At 32.6% G+C, this 9,737-nt stretch overlaps 1 protein-coding gene across 1 annotated transcript; it reads right to left on the bottom strand.

Annotated features, from left to right (window-relative positions):
• Positions 1-1,964: 1,964 nt before the first annotated feature.
• LOC117923540 (beta-amyrin synthase-like) lies at positions 1,965-9,280 on the bottom strand. Its single transcript, XM_034841881.1, has 19 exons — positions 9,201-9,280; positions 8,584-8,782; positions 5,672-5,857; positions 5,481-5,570; positions 5,202-5,390; positions 5,030-5,114; positions 4,761-4,927; positions 4,389-4,577; positions 4,149-4,268; positions 3,939-4,058; positions 3,721-3,843; positions 3,537-3,635; positions 3,369-3,425; positions 3,203-3,249; positions 2,962-3,105; positions 2,683-2,860; positions 2,519-2,599; positions 2,298-2,381; positions 1,965-2,218 (listed from the first exon to the last, which is right to left on the bottom strand). Exons 2-19 carry the CDS (start codon positions 8,779-8,781, stop codon positions 2,105-2,107), a joined length of 2,271 nt encoding a protein of 756 aa, XP_034697772.1. The 5' UTR covers position 8,782; positions 9,201-9,280; the 3' UTR covers positions 1,965-2,104.
• Between the last annotated feature and the right edge of the window lie 457 nt (positions 9,281-9,737).

Here is a 9,737-nt window from a genome sequence, read left to right on the forward strand (position 1 = left end):
TTTGATGAGATATTTCAGTTGTACCATTGATTGGAATTGCAAACAGCGAATGGATTTGGTACCTATGATACTCAACATTCCATTGATGTCGAGTTCAAGACAAAATAGAAATGATTGTGTCATCCCATTTGGTTGCCAAACTGGCAAAAGGATTGGCGTCAGTAACTTCAGTGGTGGCCAAACTGGCATAAACAAGTAGGTTGTTTATGCTACGGGGCTTGTTAGAGAAAGCTTGAAAGGCCTGTAGTTGAACTTGAACTTGGTCCAAGTCCCAAATCAGTTGGTTTAGGCCAAGGTTGATGTCATGCCCGCCAGGTTGATGTCATGCCCAAGCCCACTCCACGGCAGCCACGATCATTTCACACTTCAAGCTTCAATGCTCAAAGTGTAAATTTATTCAAATATTTATTTTATGATTAGAAGTTACCAATTGTCAAATTCTTGTTCAAAATAGTATAACTACGATTCTAAAATCTTCAAATCTCGACTTTAAAACTAATATATCAACCAAAATACTTTTATTCAAGCAACTTCAAACTTGAACAATAATTAACCGTAAGTAAATTCTAACATTTAACAATGTCAAAAAAAAAAAAAAGTTTAAACAAATATTCTAATAATGTCAAATTCTCATTCTAGCCATCATTCCTCACCCAAACTGAGGGTACTTGAAAAATGGTCCATGGAGGGGAATAAACTCAAAGCCCAATAAGGAAAAATCAATACAATTTTATGGATTAAACATTTTCAATTATAATTACAAATAAAAGATATAATACATATTTTTTTTATAAAAAATTTTGAGTTCAAACATGTTAAAACATTCAAAACTTTTCTACCAAACATTTTCATATCTGTATCAAAACAATTGCATATCAAATTCAAATTAAAAGCATTCCAAAATATTTGTGTTTTGGTTATCAAATAACAAATGGTACCCAATTAGATAGGAGTTTATAAATGGATGGTTAGCCTCAAATTATTCCTTTTAAAATGGACGAAATTAACCACTACGAGTACTAGTAACTTCTAATCAAACCTCTAGAGGTTGAGATTTAAAATAATCACATTCACCATTAAGAAATGTAAAAATCAACTATCACATCACGTTGACAAAGGCTAAAAAATCAACTATTGTATCTCATTGACAAAAGTCAAAAGGTTGAGTAGGATCAAACAAACTAAAGTCAAAATTTTGTTTCATTTATTTAAAATATATCTTCACATTTTTCTGACATAAATAAAAGAAAAAGTTCTAATATATGTTTCATGCAAAGTATATATTTGATGCATGCATAGAAACAAAAGTAACATTTTACATATTTCAAAATAATATTTAAAAGAAAATTATTTTTTAAAATTATATTTGCATTAATTTCTCTTACCTCAAAAAAATACATAAAAACCTTGAAGAAAAATAACTTTAAAGAATCTACTCCTCACCTAGCATAATATATATATATAACCATTAGTAATCATGCAACTTTTATTTTTATTTATTTCTTTCTATAATCCCTATATTTTCTTTATAAAAAAATCTCATAGTGTATGATTTATTTTTCTTTCTCTATTCTTTTTATTCATTTGGATATTTGAAATTTCCCGAATTCCATCAATAAGACAACCTATATTCATAAATTTTCAATACCGAGCTCTAAAAAATCTACATGTAAAAAGGTTTTCTAATAGAGAAAATAAGAAAAATATAATTTATACTCTAGGAGAGCAAAAAAGCTTTTCTACCCTTGATAAATTAATTTATTTAACTCTTTTATTTTATTTTATTTTATTTTATTTTATTTCTTTCAAATTTACTACTTTACCCCAAAAAAATAACTTGGGTGTTACAGTTGAAGTGTAGCTTGCATTTTGTTCTCAAAAGAAGTGTCTTCCATAATAACTTCGACTATACATGAGGATGAAAGCTGTCAAATGATAGAAGATGTCGAAGACTTCCATTTTTATATTACTATTGAGCTTGTATTGACTTATACATTTAAGATGAGTACGTTAACATATGACGAAACACCTTATTTTGGTTTAAACAAAGAACAAGAAAGCATATAGAGGAAACCTTTCTACTTGAGCTTAGTGCTTAGAGCTTCTAGGAAGGCTTCAGAACACGTCTACGGTACATTCCAAGAGCCCATGTTGGGAAGATGTTTCTATAGCTCGCATAGTGTAGCATACAGTTATTCATGAAGACTCCAGTGATTTCCTATGATCATTATTTCAAGGTTAAGATGCATCCAAATACAAAGAAGGAAATAACCAACCAAGATCATAGTCAGAATTACCTCTTGAGGGAAATCCCCATTGTCCAACTGTGAATTAATCAGTAGTTTAGCTGCATTGTGTAGAGGGGTTGGATCTCTCTCAACCTAGTTTAGAAGAAAAAATGAAAAATTTTACTTCCTGTAAATTATTTAGGGAAATTTGGAGTTTCTATCAAAATATTTTTCACTTTCATAAGCACTTATGAGAAGTAACCATTAAATGAATCAAATTTGAGAGTAACCTGTCCGGCTTCAATTAGACCCATCAAACACCAGGCGGTTTGTACCAAATTTGTGTGATCACCCTCTAGGTGTACATACACCTGTACAATGATGATTAAACTGACGAGTAAAATATCCAGCTCATATTTTCCAAGCGATGGCACTGAGTTAGAATGAGAATTACCATGTCTGGGCATGAAAGATAGCTCTCTCCCCAACCACCATTTGCTTTCTGCTTTGAAAGCAAAAAATCGACACCTTTACGAACGGTTTTGCTGTTTGAGTATGTTTTCCCAACAGCAGCTAACCCTGATAATGCAAACCATGCAGCATAGGTGAAGCAAATTCCCCAGCCACCATACCTGCCAATATTGTTTTACATGAGAATTTTTACTTCAAACTCAAAACCATCATCCATTTTCATCTCCTCAACTAAGTAGCCAAAAACGAAAGAGATGCATACCAAGATCCATCGGGCCTCTGTACATTCTCAACATAACCGGTTGCCTTTTCAATGAAGTTGTCTACTTCTTTCCTTCTATGATTAGGATACAATTTCTTGAACAACAGGAGAGTCTGGATAGCTGATGATGTGCATTCCACATACCTAAACCGCCAAATAGGTAACATTAATGAGTGATTGAGTGTATATGATGCGAAAGTTGAAATGGAAATGGAAATGAAATAGATGAATAACAACTTACTCATGCTCGGTGACTATGTTGGCAAAAAGTTCTGAAGGATTCAACTTCTGATAAATGAAGAAAGTGAATCAAAACCAAGAATCTGTTAGTTGTAGACTCAATTGCATTCACTAAGGGCTCAAAACTTTGGTAACAACTACATCTATTTTTGATTGAAAGAAATTACCTCCAACCATTCTTCAGCTCCTGCTGGCTCCCAAAGAGCCAAACCACCACTTTTGCCCTTTGGAAAAAAAATGGGCCATGTATAAAGACTTTGTGAATTTACAAAATATGAATATTAATCCGGAAGCAATTTTAAGTGTCACAAGTGAAGCAAAATATGTGTACATACTTGAAAGGAGAAGAGGAAATTGATGGCATCAAATAAGCACTGAGGTTCGGCCTTTTCCCCGACAAGTTCTTCTGGAAATTGTGATAGTAACAGCATGACCTGTGGAAAAAAAATGGGGATATACATGAGGAACTTCTGTATTAATTACTGCAATATATGATCGGAATAAAGCTATGTATCCTACCCTCAATGCTTCAGATGTGCAGTCAGAGACTTGCCAACCATGATCGCGATCAGAGAAAGTCCAGGCTCCTTTTGAAAAGTGACGATACCTACCCCGGTAATCACCAGATGGATTTTCTTGACACTACAATTTAAATTTGGTATGATAATGGTTGTAAGCTTAATGAAGATGCAGAGCATGGTAGTGGCAGAGGTTTTGGGAGTGTATAAGTAAAAAACCTGTGATAATTTAATGAAGTCATGACCTTTCTTGAGAGTAGTCCCGTATTCTTCAACCATACCACTTTCCAGGATGGCTTGAATGCAAAAAGAAGCGTCCCATAGCTGACTCCCAAAACTCTGCAGTTACAGCAACAAGTTAGCATTATTGATGGTGAATTTGGAGGTGATGATTGAGTAGAACCAAAATGGTTGGGTGTTGTAACAAACCTGCACTTTCATTCCATCCTCTGCCAACCATAAGTAGTCGGGAATTCGAGCAAGGTGATGCTTGAAAGCGTTTGAATTTGAGTCTGGATTCTCTGCCCAAACAGCCATCATGTGGAAAGCCTGCAGAAATTAATGTTGCCCCAATATAAGAACAATGTCTAAACCTTCAATTATTTGACCCCAATGCATTCCAGCATTCCTTCTAATCTATTTCGTCTCTCCTCTCACACTCTCACTTACCTTGTGCACACACCCAGGAGTCATATATCTACTATTCTCATCTTCCCAGTGAATGATTTCAATCGCTTTCTTTACAGCCGTCTCTCTAATTTTGGAGACGGGCCAACGTTTCAGAATCGGCTCACCAAAGTGATAAAGCCCACCCCAAATCATGTCTTGTATTAGGGAATGGGGGTAGTAGTAATCCTCCTGCATCCGTTCAATATTTTAGCCCAAGGTTAATGGGAGTGGGGATGGATTTAGAATGCCCCTTTTCACAAAAAAAAAAAAACAAAACAAAAAAACTGCACTTTAAATATACAAAGAGTCTCATTATAGAACCAAAACTAGCAACTGCAAAATCCCAAACCACTTTCTCTACAATCAACCAACCTTTGTGCATAAAAGTCGCGCTTTAGCCCAATCGATTTCATGGTATGGTTCAGTGTGCATTTCTTCCCTCAATTGTAGAACCAGATTGGTAATTGGTGCCTGAAATCTTGTGCCGTATAAATACGACATAGGCATGTAAACTGTTCGACTGTAGCACCACATTTTATCTGCAACACAAACATTTCCATAGAAAACAAGTTCATAAAATAAAACCATAAAGCCTAATTGAGATCAAAATACTCAATATACAGTTGCTGCATACTGCTTACCTGGATGCATGGGCAAAAATGAAGGGAAAAGCCAGAACTCTGGTGGCAAAGGGTTGCAACCAGACCACTCATACAACCCAAACACCTTAAAACACATAAAAATCAATTAAGCTAATAGCAATGGAAAATCTTTCTTCCAAACCAACAGAAGATCACCAACTTATGAACTCACCGAGAGATAACACTTCCCCCAAGATGGTGAATAGGTTGCACCGCCGTGATCAAGAATCCATTTCCTGCCTGCTGCCACAACCTTGTCATCAGGTCCTACTCCTAGTATACGCATGGAGATGTAGCTGAGGGTTGTTCCAAGCATTGTGCTGTGCCCCTCGATATGGAATCCCCACCCACCATCTTCATTCTAATCATCCAACACAATCCATTACTCTCCAAATAGGAGATGAAAATATTGTGAGCCAATTAAAGATGATGAGATGAGTTTGATTAGTACTTGATGGTTAGTAATGTAGCGAAGAAGTTCCACTTTGTGTTCCGGTGTTAGGGCTATATTCAGGGTCCCAGTAAAGTATAGCACCATGATCTACATATCAATTTGGAATAACACTTTAAGAGTTAGTTAATTCAGAAATTAAATTCAATAATCATTTTTTTCTTCAAAAAATGGGTACTTAGAAAACATACCAAAGGAGGTGTGAAAAACAAAGGACCAGCGTTCTCAGCAGGCCAGTGACCATCCTTGGCCTGGATGGCTCTATTCAGCCTCACAGCTTTCTTCACTGCAGTTGTCACTGCTTCATATGTTACTTTTTCCTTTTCTCCCAGCCTCACTGGTGGTATGCTCAAATCTATTTGGTTTTCCTTGATAAGCTGTGATTTTTAAATTGGACATTGGAATGGAGGGATTATGCTGTCAGAATTCAAACTTCCTTGTGAAATTGAAAATGATTTTTCAAAAGTAATTTATTTTTAACAAATGCAAACATTTTTTTTTTCAATTTTTGTATCATTTTCAATTCAAGCACGTGAATAAAAAGAAAGAAAAAAAAAACTAAGGACTTATTTGACAACTGTTTTTGAGAACAAAATACCAAGAAATGTCAATTAAAAACTATTTTCTATTTTCTACTTTTAAATAACATCTTTTAGTTATTTTTTATTATTTTTGCTTGTTATCTAAGGGCTATTTAAAAAAAAATTATACAAACATGTAGAATAATTAAAAATAAAACAATAGATATAAAAAATATTTTTAAAACATATTTAAAACAAGTTAAAATTATTTTAGGTTTTCAAATAGACTTTTGTTCTACAAAATATTAAAGAACAATTTTAAATAACCATTCTCAAAAACTATTTTCAATAACAATTTTTTGTTCACCAAAACAAAAAATAGAAAAAAAAAAAAAAAAGAAAGAAAGAAAACACGTTTGGGAAATAGAAAACCGTTTTCTATTTTTTATTCTTAAAAACAAAAAATACAATGTTTTTGAGATAACATCTTTTAGTTATTTTTAGTTGTTTTCACATGTTTTGTAAGGGATTTTTTAAAAAATAATTATATGAACATGTAGAATGTTTAAAAAGAAGCACTAAATATAAATTTATTTTTAAAATATATTTAAAAATATTAAAAACAAGTTAAAAATATTAGGTTATTTGATGAAAAGGGTATTGGAACCCAATTTTAGAAATCTAACCCTTCATCTTTTTTTGGTCTCATTTTAACAAAAATACTCTTATTTTTTTCTTGTAAAGATAACTCTTATAAAATATTGTAAATACTTAAAATAATTAAGGACATTTATGTAATAAAAAAAAAGAGTTAATTTAAAAAAAAACATGAGAATGAACAAATTCACAAATATGAGGAGTATTTCATCCATTTTAACCAATTATTTCAAACATATTTCAGGTTATTGAATAGACTTTTCTTTTATAAAACATTATAGAAAAGTTTTTAAAAATTGTTTTAAAAAATTGTTTCTCATAACTATTTTCAAAAATAGTTACCAAACAGGACTTGATACTTTACCATTTTTTAAAACTAACCCATTAAAAAATGGAAGATACTACATACACTATCACTTTTATCACATTTTTTATTATATACATTCCCAGCAAATAAAATTATATTTACTGACAAGTGATTAGTTGTGTTAAATATAAAAAAAAAATAGCATTTTACAATTACTAAATTTTCACATTACAAGGTAGCAAAACTGACGAAGGGTTTCGCCTTTTTAAAAATATATATATATAAATATTTGCTTTTGGGTAGCTAAATTATATATCCTATCACCACATTTCCATTATGAGGAGGAGCTTAGTTGTTAGTTGCAAGAAGTGTGGTTTTGTCATACCACTCTCCAGGTCTAAAATATCTGTCCTTGGCTTGTAACGTAAATTTCAAAAAAAGATTATCCAATGACCAATGTTTTCAGAATCGCAACAATCATCAAACCGAAAAAATTACTAGTTCACGGTTCACTGGTTGAATCGGTGATTGAACCGTGGTTAAATCGGTGATGTCATAAATATATAATTTACATATTATTAAAATTAAAAATAATTATCAAAAATTTAAAATATATATGAATAAATTAAAAATCAATAATGTTATTTTATATCTTTGATATTATCAAATTAAATCATATTAATATTTTAAATCTTATTAAATGAAATATGTATAATATTTAAATGTGAATATATTAAAATGAAAATTTAAACTAATTTTATCATTTTTAAAAATATTATATTATTTTTATTTAATATTATAAAAAAAATCCAATATATATTATTTTGTTTGGCATATTAGATAACAAAAGGCGTGTAGTCGAAGTGGTGTCCTAGGTTGGTTATAGAACTTGAGGTCCAAGTTCAAATCCTCTTGATGGATTTGTTAATTTTTTTTTCATTGATTAGCAATCCCACTCTGAGATGAATAATGATGCAAATGATGTCTATAAAAGCTATCCTAAGGATAAAGGCATCACCCCATCTTATGGGCTCAAGACTCGGCCCACAAAATGGTTGGGTTGGGTGTGGGCTTTGTCATAATAAGACATGCCCAGCATGGGCTTTTGCCAAAGATTTTTATACAATGGAGCCTTCCATGCTTACAAAATGGGGGGCAACTTGAACCGGTTTATTTAGAACCGCCTCCACCGAGTCACCAACCATTGGTTTAGGCGGTTTGTGATCGATCCAATGCTCAAACGGTTTAATAGAGTAAATCGGATCGGAAATGTGACCGGTCGATGGTTGGACCGGCTGATCCGGTCCGGTTTTCAAAACAGTGAGCATGACCATTAATTACCGGTCGGTGCCAAAAGGCAAGTACGTCCTCTCACGCTCACCCCCTAGCTGCATCCTCCCATCCAACTAGAGACTTAATGAATTTAGGCCAAGACCCAGAACGAATTTTAGTTGAAAACCCATATATATATATATATATATATCCATGAAGGCCCTTCAATTAATATTAAATTTTATTGTGATCACTTCATCAACCTCAGAAGCAAAATACCATGTTGGAAGATACTAGAGGAAAAAAATTTATCCAAAGATATCATCATGAATAAAAGAGCATATACCTGCATCCTCATTAGGAGATCCCCATTAGGTTTGTAGCGAAACCGATTCTTTGTGAAATTCTCCTGGACTTTCCTGACCTCTTCTCGCTCTTCTGGGGTCCCAGCTTCAGGATCGAACTCCCAGATCTGCCTGCCAAGATAGTTGTTGAGGCTGTACAGCCATGGACCATGCCCTTCTGCAACTTTGAGCATCCACATACTGCATATTTGTTTATATATATATATATATAAACATTCGCATCACTTCAGCTCATGCAGTACCATTATTAACCATTAACCATATACTATCAAGTATAGAAATATCGAGATCATTGTTTCCCATAATTTAAAACAAGACCAACTCCAATTTCACAGAGAAGACATGCAGAAAATTGCAGAAGCAGAAGAACAAACGGAAGGAGAAGGGATAAAACTGATTTTTCAAGTTTACAAAAAAAAAAAAACAAAAACAAAAACAAAAACAAAAAGAAAAGGAAAAAAAAAGAAGGGAAGGCTGCATGTTATAATTCAAAAACAAATCTACCCAGAAAGTTAGTTTTTGCATAGAATTCTAAAGAAGCGATATATATACATAATCATTTTGATAGAAAAAGAGAGAAAATTTTACAAGTATGAACCTGAACTTTTTCTGTGAAAGATGAAGGCGAAGAGAAGTTCAGGAGTTGATGAGAAGAGAGGGAGGTGATCACTCTTTATATAGACTGGCAATGAGCAAAGAGAGGGAAGTGTCTGAAAATAGTAATTAATAATAAAAAAAATGTTTAATTGTTTTTTGGTGAATATATAGTCTATACTATGTGGTAGTAGTACCAACCCATAAGCAACGTTGACTATGGGGCAGATATCCATGTGAATATGCAGCTCCTTCCTCTATCCTATAAGCAATATATTTTTTTCTAGTCAACCTTATAAAGTGAGATGATGAGAATCATTTACTTTATAAATAAATAAATAAAAATTAACTTAATTAATGATTTAGTAAAGTTGCTAAAATTGAAGAGAAGTGAATAAAATAATTAAAAAATTTAGCAAAGACCGATAAAAATGAAAAAAATTACATACTAGGTTTTAATTAACTAAATGCTTCTTAGACGTCAATCATCTCAACTAATCCACATGTGAATAATGAAAACTACATTACATTGATTAGGCTT

The sequence above is a fragment of the Vitis riparia genome, chromosome 10, assembly GCF_004353265.1.
Source record: "Vitis riparia cultivar Riparia Gloire de Montpellier isolate 1030 chromosome 10, EGFV_Vit.rip_1.0, whole genome shotgun sequence".
NCBI classification, from domain to species: domain Eukaryota; kingdom Viridiplantae; phylum Streptophyta; class Magnoliopsida; order Vitales; family Vitaceae; genus Vitis; species Vitis riparia.

Bases quoted from the DNA above. Each gene is read 5' to 3' on its own strand.
- LOC117923540 (XM_034841881.1), bottom strand. From the start codon at position 8,781: ATGTGGATGCTCAAAGTTGCAGAAGGGCATGGTCCATGGCTGTACAGC. The intron at 5,571-5,671 runs GTATGTTTTCTA...ATTGATATGTAG, and splicing joins TGTTTTTCACACCTCCTTTG to ATCATGGTGCTATACTTTAC. The intron at 2,861-2,961 runs GTATGCATCTCT...CAATATTGGCAG, and splicing joins CAGAGGCCCGATGGATCTTG to GTATGGTGGCTGGGGAATTT.